Genomic DNA, 14,566 nt, shown 5'->3' with positions numbered 1-14,566 from the left:
AGAAGCAAAATCACAGAAGCAGCTCTTGATCTCACACTCTTCTTCCTGAGAGAGATGAAGCAAGATGAAGTTGCTGATACTCTCCAGGGTAAGAGACTCATTGCCATCTGTCTGACTGTATACAAATATACAAATATAGCTGGAAAAGTCAAGACTAAAACTATTTGTTTCCTTGCTTCTGTGTTTAGTTGAGCTGTTCTTCATCAATCAGCTTAAATGTAGCCTAAAGAAGAAATATCAAAGTGTGTTTGAAGGAATTGCTCAGCAAGGAGACTCCACACTTCTGAATAACATCTACACAGATCTCTATATCACTCAGGGTGCGAGTGAACAGGTCAACACTGAACATGAGATCAGACAGATTGAAGTTGCTTCTAGGCGTCATCAGTCACTAGATATGAAGATTGAATGCAAACATTTGTTTGAAGCACCTGAACAACACAAGCAGATCAGAACTGTCCTGACAAAAGGAGTTGCTGGCATCGGGAAATCAGTCTCTGTGCAAAAGTTTGTTCTGGATTGGGCTGAAGGGAAAGAAAATCAAGACATCAGCTTCATATTTCCTCTTCCATTCAGAGAGATGAACTTAAAGGAGACAGAAAAACAAAGTTTAAAAGACCTCATAACTCAGTTTTTCCCAGAGACTAAAGGACTGGACCTTACAAGAAGCACACGATTCAAAGTCCTGTTCATCCTTGATGGATTGGATGAATGTCGTCTTCCTCTGAACTTTGCTGGTAATGAGACGTGTGGTGATGTATCTTCAGCAGTCTCTCTGGATGTTCTCCTGACGAACCTCATCAAGGGAAATCTGCTTCCTTCTGCTCTCATCTGGATCACCAGCAGACCAGCAGCTGCCAGTAAGATTCCTGCTGACTGTATCGACCGGCTGACAGAGATACGAGGATTCAATGATGCCCAAAAGGAGGAGTACTTCAGAAAGAGACTCACAGATCAGAATCAGGCTAGAGAAATCATTGATCACATTAAACAGTCAAAGAGTCTCTTTATTATGTGCCACATCCCAATCTTCTGCTGGATTTCAGCCACTGTTCTCCAGAACATTTTGAAGGAAAACAGAAATACTGAACTGAAACACAGGGCTAATGCTGAAACACTGCAGGAATCTCCCAAGACTCTGACACAGATGTACACACACTTTCTCCGCTTTCAGATCCAGCAGAGCAGAAGAAAGTATGATGGAGAAAACACACCAGATGTCTCCTGGGATCCAAACCTCATCCTTTCACTGGGGAAACTGGCCTTCCAGCAGCTGGAAAGAAACAATGTGATCTTCTATGAGAGCGATCTGAAAGACTGTGGCATTGACGTCTATAAGGCATCGGTGTACTCAGGCATGTGTACCCAGATCTTTAAGGAGGAGACGGGGATCATTTTTGGTACCATGTACTGCTTCCTTCACTTGAGCATTCAGGAGTTCATTGCAGCCCTTTATGAGCATCTGTTTCTAGACATCAACAAGACGTGTCAATCAATGTTTTGTCACAAAAGCAGAAATAAATGTATGATTGATTTGCTGAAGACTGCAGTGGACAAGGCTCTGGAAAGTGAGAATGGACATCTGGACCTTTACCTTCGCTTTCTTCTCGGTCTGTCACTCCAGTCCAATCGACAACTATTACGAGGCCTGTTGACACAGCAGGATGACAGAGACCAGAGCAAAGAGGAAATAATTGCATACATCAAGCAGAAACTTGAAGGGAATCTGTCTCCAGAGAGATCCATCAATCTGTTCTACTGTCTGAATGAACTGAATGATCAAACTCTGCTGAAAGAGATTCAGTCTCACCTCAGTAGAGGAAGTCTGTCATCTGCTGACCTTTCACCTGCCCAGTGGTCTGCTCTGGTCTTTGTGTTGTTGACCTCAGAGGAGGAGCTGGAGGAGTTTGAGCTTCAGAAATTCCAGAGATCAGACGAGTGTCTCATCAGACTATCAGCAGTCATCAAAATCTCCAAAAGAGCTCTGTAAGTCAAAGTCCTTCTTGTTTTCATCTAAGAAATAGACATTTGCTGAAATTGAATAATACTACACATCATGGTAATGAACCTTCACAATATTGAAACAGTGAATAATTGTATATTATTTAATATTTTAGAGTGTTTTTTTATATAATATTCAGATTTATATATTGGCAGTAGTTGTTTAAGGGATAGTTTACTCAAATGTAAATTTACTAATTATTACCACCTTCAAGTGGTTATAAACCTTTCTAAAAGTTTCTTTCTCCTGTTGAACATAGAAGATATTTTGAAGAAAGCTGGAAACCTCTACAACTGACTTGCATAGCATTTGTTTTTCCTAGTAAAAAATTGGCTGGGTCATGCCCTCACCCTTGGGTGACAGATGCGGCTGGGTTGTGCTCTCACCCTTGAGATGCTGGTCGACTGATAAGGGTTTTCTGGGCTTCTTTGAGGTGGCACTAGCTGAGGCGGATGTTGGTCTTGAAGGTGCCAGATGACCACCTCTGAAGGGTCTGTATTTGTTGTTGTGAGAGACCTTTCTGGCGTAGGAGTAGGAGTCAGAAAGGAAGCTTGGAACCAGAAACGAGTTACTGGGTGGTTGGACTCGTCTACAAATAAGGGGAAAAGGGGTTGAAATTTTGTGACTTTATAAGATTTAGAGATGCTAGTAGTGTGAAATAACCTTTCCAGAGTGTGGGCTTTTTGAATTCCTTTAATAAGGATGCTGGTTTTGGGGTTGGATATGAAGTGAGATGGGGATCCCTGTATTAATTTGTGGAATAATGGAATTCCACTTTAATGGCTCTTAATAGTGTTAGCTTGAATATTCTTGTTGGAGTAGAGGTATGTAATAAATGATGTAATGGTTAGGGGGGATTGGGAAATGGTGTGACTGGAGTGTTCTAGGGGTGATGACTTGTAGATAGAGGTTCTGTGTAGGTTGTGCATGAAATGATATATGGAAATATCATCTCTGGAAAGGGAAGGATGGGTGTTGGGTGGAGTTCTGCTTCTGGAACCAACTTCCAAAATCTCTGAAACAGAAAATGAGAAAGAGAATCAGCCATTTTATTTTTTACATAGAATATAAGTAGAGTAATGATTCTATCTATTTTGTCTTTCGGGAAAGAAGCTTGAAAGCTCTTAGATTCTAGATTTATACCGAGAAATTTGTCTGTTTGAATGATAATGTTAATACTAGAAATTTCGGAGTTGTGAGGGGAAGAGAAATCTGTTTTTTGTTTTTTTACCGGAAATTTTCCTAGTGGGGCTATGCAGTGGCGCAGTAGGTAGTGCTGTTGCCTCACAGCAAGAAGGTCGCTGGTTCGAGCCTCGGCTGGGTCAGTTGGCGTTTCTGTGTGGAGTTTGCATGTTCTCCCTGCATTTGCGTGGGTTTCCTCTGAGTGCTCCGGTTTCCCCCACAAGTCCAAAGACATGCGGTACAGGTGAATTGAGAAGGCTAAATTGTCCGTAGTGAATGAGTGTGTATGGATGTTTCCCAGAGATGGGTTCCGGCTGGAAGGGCATCCACTGCGTAAAACATGTGCTGAATAAGTTGACGGTTCATTCCGCTGTGGCGAGCCTAGAATAATAATGGGACTAAGCCGAAATAAAATGAGTTTTCCTAGTGGCTACGCCTATAGGACTAATGCAGTAAGAAGAGAAGGGATCGATCATGAATTAGTTGTCAGTCTCTTTTTTTTTTTTTTTTTTTTTTTTTAATTTTTACATTTTTGATTTCTTTTTTTAGACTTGTATACTGGGCAGACAACATGGCCATGTGCGCCGCCACAGTATTAGCAGATATGTAAAAATCTGCATAGCTGTTAAAGGCACCTGCCGGTGTTACAATTTTGACAGGCATCGCTGGAATGCAAGGAGGAAATGGGAAACAAAGCAGCGATAGCAGTTGTTGATAGGCGGTGAATGTAGCTGGTGGGTTTGGGTGTAGAAGAGTCTGAAACTGAGGGAGAAATAATAAAGTGACAGGAAGTAGTGGGGTGGAGACTATAACGGCAGACCGCGCAGGAGAGATTGCGGCAACCTAGAAATACTTTGTTGTGGAGATCGGTGTCCAAAGCCCACCAGTAAGGACACTGATCCCAATGAGTAATACGTATGGCACAAAAGCTTGTGGTAAGTAAAAAATGGTTTCCCCATAGAAGAGCACGAGCTCCTCTAGGGGAAACTGAACAGATAGTGTCAGTGTATCTAGAAAAGGCCACAATGAGTTCAGCCAGTGAAAATGTGTGGGGTTGGGTGGTAGCGGGTGATTTTAATGTAATGGTAAATTTGCCCCAGTCAACCTAATGCGCTCAGCCGTAGGAGGAGTAATGGGTGGTAAGAGTGACATGAGATCGATGTCTGCACCTGTTAAGATGGGACTTGAGAACTTGAGACTGGGGGTGGTTCTAAAGCTAGAGCGTGTCAAAGGGAGGGGAGTGATGGTGGACAAGGTAAAAGGGGGCGTGAGCTGGAACTAGGTATGAGAAGAGTGGTATGCTGGGGTAGGAAGTATGTGCTTGGTGAAGAGAAGAAGAGGGAAAGAAGGAGGGGACTCTAGAGGGTGGGAAATTGGCAGGGAGAGTTTGGCCATTGGGGTTAGAAGTAAAGTCAGAAAGTTGATAAGGAAATTAATAGAGGTTTGGTATTGGAGAGGGTTGTGAGCAGCAGAGGGGGCTGGAGGAGAAGGGCAGGGGGTTGAATTTGATGGAGGGGTTGGTGGCCAGTGGAGGGGTGCTGGCCTATTGTCCGAAGAAGTGTCCATTTCTTGATTATTGTCTATTGTGGGGGTGGTATTCCTGGTCTCTTGGAGGCGACATCTGGATGAAGTTCTACTTGGGGTAGGGTTTTTTTTTTTTTTTTTTTTTTGGCTGTTCTCTTGGACTGTCTGGAATGTGTATTTTCAGGTGGAGATACTGTGGGTGGGGGATAGGGTGCTTGACGTGAGCTGGTTGTCCTGGAGGTATCCTTTGGAAGCGGCGTTGGTGATGTAATTGAGGACTACAGTTTGAGGAGTTCTGATTTATTGCATCGGCTTGAGACTTAAATTCCAGCGTCTGAAATTTGACTGAGTTTTGTGTAGTGATTTTTGTAGAGATTCTGGGTGATGGTCTGGCAGAGGCATAAGATGAAGCAGGCGTTGATGTACGGCTGTAGATTTGGAGAGAGTGGGGCTTGTGGTTGTCGACGAGGAGTTATTGAAGCTGAAGTAAAAGTTGTAGCAATTGTAGCTAGACGTTGCTGAAGCTTGTCTGTCTTCAAAAATGAAGATAAGGAAGGTAGGTTTAATAGGCTTATTTATTGGAGGCTAGAATTAATCTGATTGGTCTAGTAATGATATCTGATTGGACTTGCAATGATTATTGATGCAAGACCAGTCGCAATCAATCATATCACATGCTCCTCTCAAAATTAGTTTATAAAAGTTCATTTAAAGTTCACCGCCTACCTAAAAAAATAATACAATGTTCTCAATGTCCTTTTTGTCCTCTACACAGGCTACAGTGCTGTAATCTCACTGTCCGGTCTTGTGAGATTTTATCTTCAGTTCTTCAATCCTCAAACTGTGTCCTGAGAGAGCTGGACCTGAGTAACAATGACCTGCAGGATTCAGGAGTGAAGAAGCTCTCTCATGGACTGAAGAGTCAACAATGTAAACTGGAGACTCTGAGGTCTGAGTTCAAGCACCTGATTGATTGATTGATTTGTTTATATGTTTGTTTATATATATAATTTTATTTTTTGTGTTCTTTCTCAGATTGGTCATGAGTAATCTCACTGCTCAGTGTTGTGAGATTTTGTCTTCAGTTCTTCAATCCTCAAACTGTGTCCTGAGAGAGCTGGACCTGAGTAACAATGACTTGCAGGATTCAGGAGTGAAGCTTCTCTCTAAAGGACTGAAGAAACCAGAGTGTAAACTAGGGACACTGAGGTCTGAGCTCAAGCTTTGATTGATTGATTGATTGATTGATTAAGTACCAGAGTTATGTTGTTTGCTTGTTTGTTTTAGTGATGACGGATTCGCAAACGAATCATTCTTTTTGACTGGATTCTCTAAGTGAATCAGTGAACTAGTTTTGAACTACTTATTCAATTCACGCTTGTGGAACTTTTCACAATAATATTTGTTTTAAAGCAGCTTTACAAAAGCTCCACATTACTGCATTACAATCAAATTAGGAATATTTAAGACAACTGATTTATTATGCGGGTTTTTATAGATATGTATTTACCAACTACAGATTTTTTTTTTTGTTCTAAATTTCTAGACGGAAGATATCCTGTTTGTAAAATTATGGTCTCAAGTATATCATGGTCAATATTTAAAAAAAAAAAAAAAAAGTAGTTCAGAGATCATCCACAGGTAGAGCAGATGATCCCTGAAAAGTCCAATGAAGCATTACCTAGGCAATGACTGATGCATTATCAGCAGCACGGTGTAAAATTCAACCGTATATGTGCTGACTGGTTTAGCACAGAGAACAGTTCGACCCTATATTGGAAAAGCGGCTTTATAGTTGCTATAAAATTATTGTCAGTAATGTTAAATTCCCAAGAGGAAATGGATTACCTGTTCGATGTATGATGTAGTCCAACTTTGTTGCTTCAAGCTGTTGAGATGCTTAGACTTGTTTTTACCGTGGTGGACATCCTAACCTAACATATAAAGGCATAAGAATCACTTACCAATTATAATCAATTACCAGTTTATAATCCAGCAGAGGAATGGTGAACTCCTGAGCCGCACACTCACTCCAAAATACTTTGTTCAACTTTTTGGAGATCATCTGCTCTTGTGGATGATCTCTGACCTATTGTCTATCTGAATGTCCCAAGTTTCTTCTTCATCTTGAAAACCTGAGACTGTGTTTTTTACGAACAGGATATCTGCTGTCTAGAAATACGTATCACAAAATCAGTTTTCTTTAATTTCTAAATGATTAATACTATTAGATGGCATTTAATATTCATTTTTTATTAAATAACAATTATATAACAATATATAATTTAATATCAATAGAATAATTTTGTCATATTATTAGCCTCATTGTTTTTTATTACATCAGAAACTAAAAATCATACCGTAATCTGTGTTCTTCTTTCTCAGAATGGTCATCTGTAATCTCACTGTCCGGTCTTGTGAGAGTTTGTCTTCAGTTCTACAATCCTCAAACTGTGTCCTGAGAGAGCTGGAGCTGAGTAACAATGACCTGCAGGATTCAGGAGTGAAGCTTCTCTCTGATGGACTGAAGAGTCAACACTGTAAACTAGAGACACTGAGGTAAAAGGTTTTCAACACAACAGTGACTACGAACAGATAGTTAAATTTTGGGCTAACAAATGTGGAAGCCCCATTCGGTGTATTGGCAGAAGAAGAAACAAAACATTTGCAAGGATGTGATTGTGTTCATATCTATACAGATGTATGTGTATATCCCAAAATATATGACTAACAGTTAAAAGTCTCATGCCACTTTTCTTATATAAACTGCTACAATAATATGAAAACAAAGACTAATCCTGCGTTCACACCAGACGCGGAAGAAGCGTCAAGTGCGAGTGATTTACATGTTAAGTCAATGCAAAGACACGAATAGACATCCTGTGGCACGAATGGCGCAAATGGCGAAGGACGAATTGAGCGTTTTTGCGCGTTTGATTTTCGAATCGCTCGAGTTTGAAAGTCTGAACTTCAGCGGACATTCGCACCGTGTCAACCAATCAGGAGCTTGCTCTTGTGGGGGCGTGATTATGACGTAGCGCCTGTTGTTGGTGTCCCGGGGGAAAATCCTCCTGCCGACACCGACGACAGTTCATCAAACTGGGCTCGGCTCAGTCAGAAGCATCACTGAAAGCCTCCGTCATCTAGGTACAGTTTCTGCTGCACCTCTGAAAGGATCTAGTTGACTCAGACACGGCTCCAAACGAATCAATGCTGTTTTTTAGCCTTCCTAAAGCACAAAAACACAGTGATTTTCTCAAGAAAAATCATGTTCGACATACAGCAACGAAGCTAGAGTCACCGGGCAGACAGAAGCCCTGCCTATCACGCCAATCCGTTCTGAAGTGGATTTGATGTGCGAATGAAGCAAGGAAACTGGAACGTTCACGCATCTATTTACACGTGAATAGTACGATTTATCCCCGCGTTCCGCGTCTGGTGTGAACACAACACACACTGTATTCAAGATCTTACTGAAATGGACCTGGTGAACTCATGTATTTCAGACACTAGGAGAATGGTGTTTGTTTGTCATTTACAACATAGTCCCCAAGAGGTCATTTTCTGTTGCGCTTTATACGTTCAATTCAGCTCTTGTTTAATTCTCTAGCGCCTTTACAATGTAGAGTGTGTCAAAGCAGCTTAGAAGTTCTAGTAAATTGAATCTGTGTCAGTCCAGTTTTCAGAGTTGAAGTTCAGTTTAGTTCTCTGAGGTAAAATGTGGATTCGTTTATCTGGGATGACTGAGGCGTTTCAATGTTTACGTTATGATGATCATCATATTAAGCACAGATGTACATTGCCTAGGTTTCATATAGATTACAAAATGAGAGAATATGTGTTTCCTATTTAAAGTGGTTCATTTAAAATGCTTTCAAAATTTCTCCAGAAATATTCTCGGTGTTGGTGAGACGAGAATCGCTGAGATTCTGGTTGTTTTTTTTTATTTGTTTCAGAAATGTGCTCTAAGATTGCATACACTCTGTACAGTTCTACAGATGATGTTGAGTCCTTGTTGAGTGTGTTTGCTGATCTCAGGGCTTGATCAATAAGGAGAGCTAATCAGGATGTGTGTGTTGACATGAGCAGAAACAGCAGTCAGCATCTTCACAACACAAAGAGATGTGTGATTGTCCAACTGTGTGATGTGGACTATTGCTGTGTTTGTAGATTGTCTGGCTGTATGGTGACAGAGGAAGGCTGTGGTTTTCTGTCTTCAGCTCTGACTTCAAACCCCTCACACCTGAGAGAGCTGGATCTGAGCTACAATCATCCAGGAGATTCAGGAGTCAAGCTGCTCTCTGAACAACTGGAGGATCCAAACTACACACTGGACAAACTCAAGTACGTGGAGCATCACTGGCCTTGTGCTTTTCCACTTTCGCTGCAGCTCTCACATGGTCATGCACTGAAGCTAAGCTGCGCATTTAGCCCTGAATAAGTCTGTAGTTTCATTCATAATAGGTTTAAAAAGGTCTTTCAATTTAATCTTTAATAAAGGACACGAGTGAAACGATTAATAACAGTATAAAACTATCTACAAACACTCAATACAAATACATTTGAGCTCAGTCTATTTAATATATCATACATCATATGTTTAATAACATTACTATAATATTAAAAACATTTTTAAAAACCAAAAATATGCATGAATTAAATTTTAATCAATTTTTGTTGTGCTGTTTGTGTAGTGAACTGTTAAGCAATCATTAAATGTATAGATGTTTATATATGTTATATTAATTTTAATGTGAATCTGTGTTTACAGTCTGGATCATGGAGGAGAGAACAGGATTACAGCAGGACCACGCAAATGTACGTCCACACACACACATACACAGCTTTACTGAGTGTTGTTGTCTTATAAATGTGTGTGTTCTTGTGTTCAGATGTCTGTTTCCTCACACTGGATCCAAACACAGCACACACTCGTCTCATTCTGTCTGAGGAGAACAGAGAGGTGAAGCGTGTGTTAGAGGATCAGCCGTATCCTGATCATCCAGACAGATTTGATTATTGTCCTCAGGTGTTGTGCAGAGAGAGTGTGTGTGGACGCTGTTACTGGGAGATTGACTGGAGTGGAGATGATCACGGTGTGTATATATCAGTGTCGTATAAGAGCATCAGCAGGAAGGGAGGAGGTCATGAGTCTTGTTTTGGATATAATGATCAGTCCTGGAGTTTGTTCTGGTCGTCTTCCAGTTTCTCATTCATTCACAACGATAGAGAGACTCGTCTCCCAGTAGAGCAGATCAGCAGGAGAATAGGAGTGTTTGTGGATCACAGTGCAGGAACTCTGATCTTCTACAACATCTATAGAGACACAATGAGCCTCATCCACTCAGTCCAGACCACATTCACTGAGCCGCTCTGCCCTGGGTTTGGGGTTTATCGCGAATCATCAGTGAAACTACTGAAGACTGAGAGACTGAGGAGAGATTTACCCATAATCCTCCGCAGGATCAGTCAGTAGCAGTGAGATTTTCTGTGGTCTCTTCTGTGTTTTTTTTTTTCACCAAAGAAGGCTCACACAAATTCCAAAGACAGATACTGAACAGATACACATGGTCAAGAAAGACACTTCTACCTGTACTTGTAACAAAATAGCTGGTAAACTCTGCCCTGTCTCTTTTCCTGGGCTGCCTTTTTCCCTGGTCTGCTTCTCTCCTGCTCTGGAGTGACCCTCAACACAAAGGGCAAAATCAACCAGGGCATCAATGTCATGGGCAGGCCCTGCCTTTAAGAAAGGTGATCTTGAATGCCACTCTGGATTCCTCAGTAGTGTAAGGATGAGGCTGAGCATCTCCTGAAAGACTGACAGGAGCTTGTATTCCCGTCATAGGGTGGTGGGATATTTGCATGGGGCTCTGATTCAGGATGGAAACCCAAACTAGGACATTTGCAGTCTAGATAAATGAGACCACAAGAGGACAATAAGTCAAGTGTTTTTCTTTTCATTCTGATAATGCTTACAGCTATTGAAACCCAATACATTTGCAAGTCTCCGAAAATGTGTATATATTATGGCCAATAAATAAAAACAAAAGGATTTTAACACTGAAGTCTTAGACTGCTGAACATTATGAACATGTATTCAATGCTTGGTCTGAGCTGTTTTTGCATGAATTACTCCCCCAATGTTTACAATACCCCACAGATCCTCTACGAGTTTTAGTTCGGTTGAGTTTTCTGCGCACTCCAGTACAGGGATACCATGGTTCTTAAAGCAGGTATTAGCACATTTGGCAGATGTCAAGCCCTACTGGACAGTCAAATCTGCATCTCCATGAAGCTGTCAGCAGAGGGAGCCATAGAGTCAATAGTATCTGACTGCCGACTAGCATATGCACCCTCTCTCAGACACAATGCACTCAATAGAGTTGGTGACGTCAATGTGAGGGGTATGGATGCTCGCCAAACCACCACTGACTGTGGAAACTGAACACTGGACCACAAGAAACTTTAATTCTGTCCTTACTTTCTACTCCCAGACCTTGATTTCCAAAGAAATGCCAAATTTTACTTTCATTTGATGAGGAGTTTGGCCCATTGAGAACAGTTCAGTCCTTTTAGTCTTTAGCCCAGGTAAGACACCTCTAACACTGTCTCATGTTTTCCTCTATTGTAAGTAACACCTGGCGGATCTAGTGTTAAGCTCAGAGTGCATACTATTAATAATTCACCATATGGACACTGAAGGGTTATTCTTACTACCTTATGTTGTACTAGCTGGAGCTTCCTAAAATGGCATTAGCAGATATTATCTGACAGTAGTCAAGCTCTGAGGAAAAACAGAGTATCTTATATTATTATAATATCATAGTATCTACACCAATAACACCACCTGGATTCTTTTCGCTGTATTCTCAATATGCTCATTTGACCTTCACAATAGATTATCCAGGGTGATACTCAATCATTTTCCTTAACTGGTTGGATAGGTGTTTCATTCTTAAATAATTTTAAAATTGGTTCTTAGAGCATCGCTTGAACCAAACACTTTTGTTTTTGGATGTGTTAGCATCAGAATATTCAGCACAATTCATTTGATCAATATTCTTCAACTCCTTGTTTAAATTACTTGTTAATTCAACCCATGTTTTTATGCAAAAGCTTAAAACATTGCAAACAAAACCCAAACAAATGCAAGCCCCAGTGTTTAGTAGCAGTCCTTTATGATCAAGGAACGCTGGGACTACATAACTTTCAGCTCCCGTAATCAAAACAGAGAGGTTTTGCATTTCTTCTTCCTACCTGTACTGAAACTGATCTTACCCATGTAATTTGTTTACTGTTTATTTGTTAATTTGTTTATTAATGGAAAACTTCATATCTAATGAAAGGGTTTGTAAGCCTTTGGAGTTGATAAAAGGACCAATTACTGCTGCACATCTTACGGTGTCATCTGTGAGCAGGACAGCAAGCCTTTCTGGTGTTTTGACAGCCCTATCAGCAAACCATAAAGACCAAAACAACCAACAGAAGTAACTGTAGATGCAAAAGAAGTTGGCTGGATGGTTAGAGAGTTGGGATTGTAATCCAAAGGTTGCAGGTTTGAATCCCAGCACCCACTGCAGCCTGGAATTCTCCAAGTGGAATTGTTTACACTGCAATAGGCTGGGTTTAGGGTTGGTGTAGATGTAGACATTAAGATACAACAGGCAACTGTGAGGTTGGGTTTAGGGTTGATGTAGGTGTTGTAGACATTAGTAAAATACACAATAGGTTGGACAATAGTTTTGTCATGTCCAAGACATTAAACAAATGAAAACTCCAGGAGGTTTGTACAGCCCACTTGGAGCTGGCTCCAACCTCCATTACCCTTCTCCCAGCATTATTAAAATTATTTAAAGATTATCGATTCTCAATCTCAAGTTTCTCGGCCAGGGGACCATCAGACCTCATTACAAATTGTCATATATAATGTTTAATTAATGCAGAGGGGAAGAAAGAGGGACCAATAATAAATTATAGTCCACAAATGAACCAATCAAAAATAAACAAACATATTTAGTGCAATAACAGACAACAAATTAAACATAAAAAAATTACACTCAGACAAGCCAGCCTTATGCAGTGCAACACATCTCCTTTCCATAGAGTTGATCAGGTTGTTGATTGTGGCCTGTGAAATGTTGGTCCACTCCTTGTCAATGGCTTTGTGAAGTTGCTGGATATTGGCAGGAACTGGAACATGCTGCCATATACGCCAATCCAGAGCATCCCAAACATGTTCAATGGGTCACATGTCTAGTGAGTATGGCAGCCATGCACGAACCGTGTTGATTACAGCTTCCAGGGATTATGTACAGATACTTGCAACATAAGGTAATCAAGCTGCAACATGAGGTGATGTTCATGGACGAATGGCTACCATTAACATGCAGCTGTGTTCGTTGTTCCACCAAGGTTCCAGCCCCTTTCCAGAATAAGCACAGTCCTGGGGAGTCACCTGGACTTTGAAGGGTCATGGAGGTATGTCACAAGTGGAATGTGGCCAAGGTGCATGGGAATGGAGGAAGGCTGCTGGGGTGAGTGTTAACAAGCATCACCTGTTCGCACACTGGTCTCGAGTCTTGAAAGCATAAAAGTCTGTACCATAACCCCACCACCATCGTGGGCCACTGCATTCACAATGCTGACACAAGAAAACTGCTCACCCACATCAGACAGATGGATTCATCCATGAAGAGAATACCTCTCCAAAGTACAAGATGCCATCGAAAGGCAGCTTATGGTAGAGAAATGAACATTCAGTTCATAGGCAACAACTCTTGTGGACATTCCTACAGTCAAAATACAACATCTGTGGCATTGTAGTGTGTGATAAAACTGATCATTTTAGAGTGGGCTTTTATTGTGGCCAGCCTAAGGCACACCTGTGCAATAATCATGCTGTGTAAACAGCATCTTGATTTGCCACTCCTGTGAGGTGATGGATTATCTTGGCAAAGAGCAGTGCTGACTAACTCAAATTAAGACAAATATGGAACAATATTTGAGAGAAATAAGCCTTATGTGTACATGTTTTACATCTTTGAATTCCTCTTATCAAATTTGAAGCAAAAAGTGTTGCATTTATATTTTTGAGTGTATACTGTAGTCAACATTTGAAGTGGATTAAAGCTTCCATCAAAGTTGTCCTGAAGCTACTTTAAACCATTCGTTCTTGTCTTAAGACACATTTGAAAATCTCCATTGAATTTTCATAGTAGGAAAAACAAATATAGTAGAATTCAATGGTAAACGGTGTGTAGCTTTCTTCTAAGTAACGTCTTTTGTGTTTAGCAGAAGAGAGAAAGCCAAACCGGTTTGGAACTCAAGAAGGGTGAGTATATTATGACTTTTCACTTTTGGGTGAGCTATCTCTTTCAGTATTGTTCAGAGACCTCTCGGATTTCATCTCAAATTCCGTTTTGAAAACTTGTGCTCAGAGAAAATGCACAAATATTGTCTGTTCTAGTGGTGTGTTGTCTCAAGGACACGCCCACAGTCGGGAGAATCCCATGAATATTAATGTCAACGCCACTAGGTGGAACCAATAACATTTCAGGATATACCTGTAGGATCGCACAGGTGTGTTTTAGTGAAGTGAAAGAGTCAACGAGCTCAAATTCTGTTCCTGCTGCACAAGAGCGTCTGTACTTCTGCATGTAAGTTTAACACTTCTACCATTACGCTTATTTGTGTTTTGTAAAGACCATCCAGTTAAACAGGGAAAAACTCCCAAATTCTTTAAACAAACTGGACTTAATCCAAAACTGTGTGATGTTCTTAATCTCAGTATATTGTCATCTCCAGGTGATGGTCAGCGGCTGATTGTTTCCTGAACGCTCTGCTAATGTCTGCATTGCT

At 40.8% G+C, this 14,566-nt stretch overlaps 1 protein-coding gene across 1 annotated transcript in view; it reads left to right on the top strand.

Annotated features, from left to right (window-relative positions):
• Positions 1 to 10,766, top strand: part of LOC130221898 (NACHT, LRR and PYD domains-containing protein 3-like) — a 19,011-nt gene extending 8,245 nt beyond the window's left edge. The window contains exons 6-13 of the mRNA XM_056454442.1: positions 1 to 88; positions 189 to 1,986; positions 5,484 to 5,657; positions 5,744 to 5,917; positions 7,094 to 7,267; positions 8,879 to 9,052; positions 9,480 to 9,526; positions 9,601 to 10,766. The exon at positions 1 to 88 is cut by the window's left edge and continues 108 nt beyond it. Of these exons, the coding sequence (XP_056310417.1) occupies positions 1 to 88; positions 189 to 1,986; positions 5,484 to 5,657; positions 5,744 to 5,917; positions 7,094 to 7,267; positions 8,879 to 9,052; positions 9,480 to 9,526; positions 9,601 to 10,184 (3,213 nt within the window). The 3' untranslated portion in view covers positions 10,185 to 10,766. The remainder of the gene's footprint in view (positions 89 to 188; positions 1,987 to 5,483; positions 5,658 to 5,743; positions 5,918 to 7,093; positions 7,268 to 8,878; positions 9,053 to 9,479; positions 9,527 to 9,600) is intronic.
• Positions 10,767 to 14,566: the final 3,800 nt, after the last annotated feature.

This window comes from Danio aesculapii, chromosome 4, assembly GCF_903798145.1.
Source record: "Danio aesculapii chromosome 4, fDanAes4.1, whole genome shotgun sequence".
In the NCBI taxonomy this organism is placed as follows: Eukaryota; Metazoa; Chordata; class Actinopteri; order Cypriniformes; family Danionidae; genus Danio; species Danio aesculapii.
The sequence above is the reverse complement of the archived record's forward strand: the minus strand, read 5'-3'. Positions and strand labels throughout refer to the sequence as shown.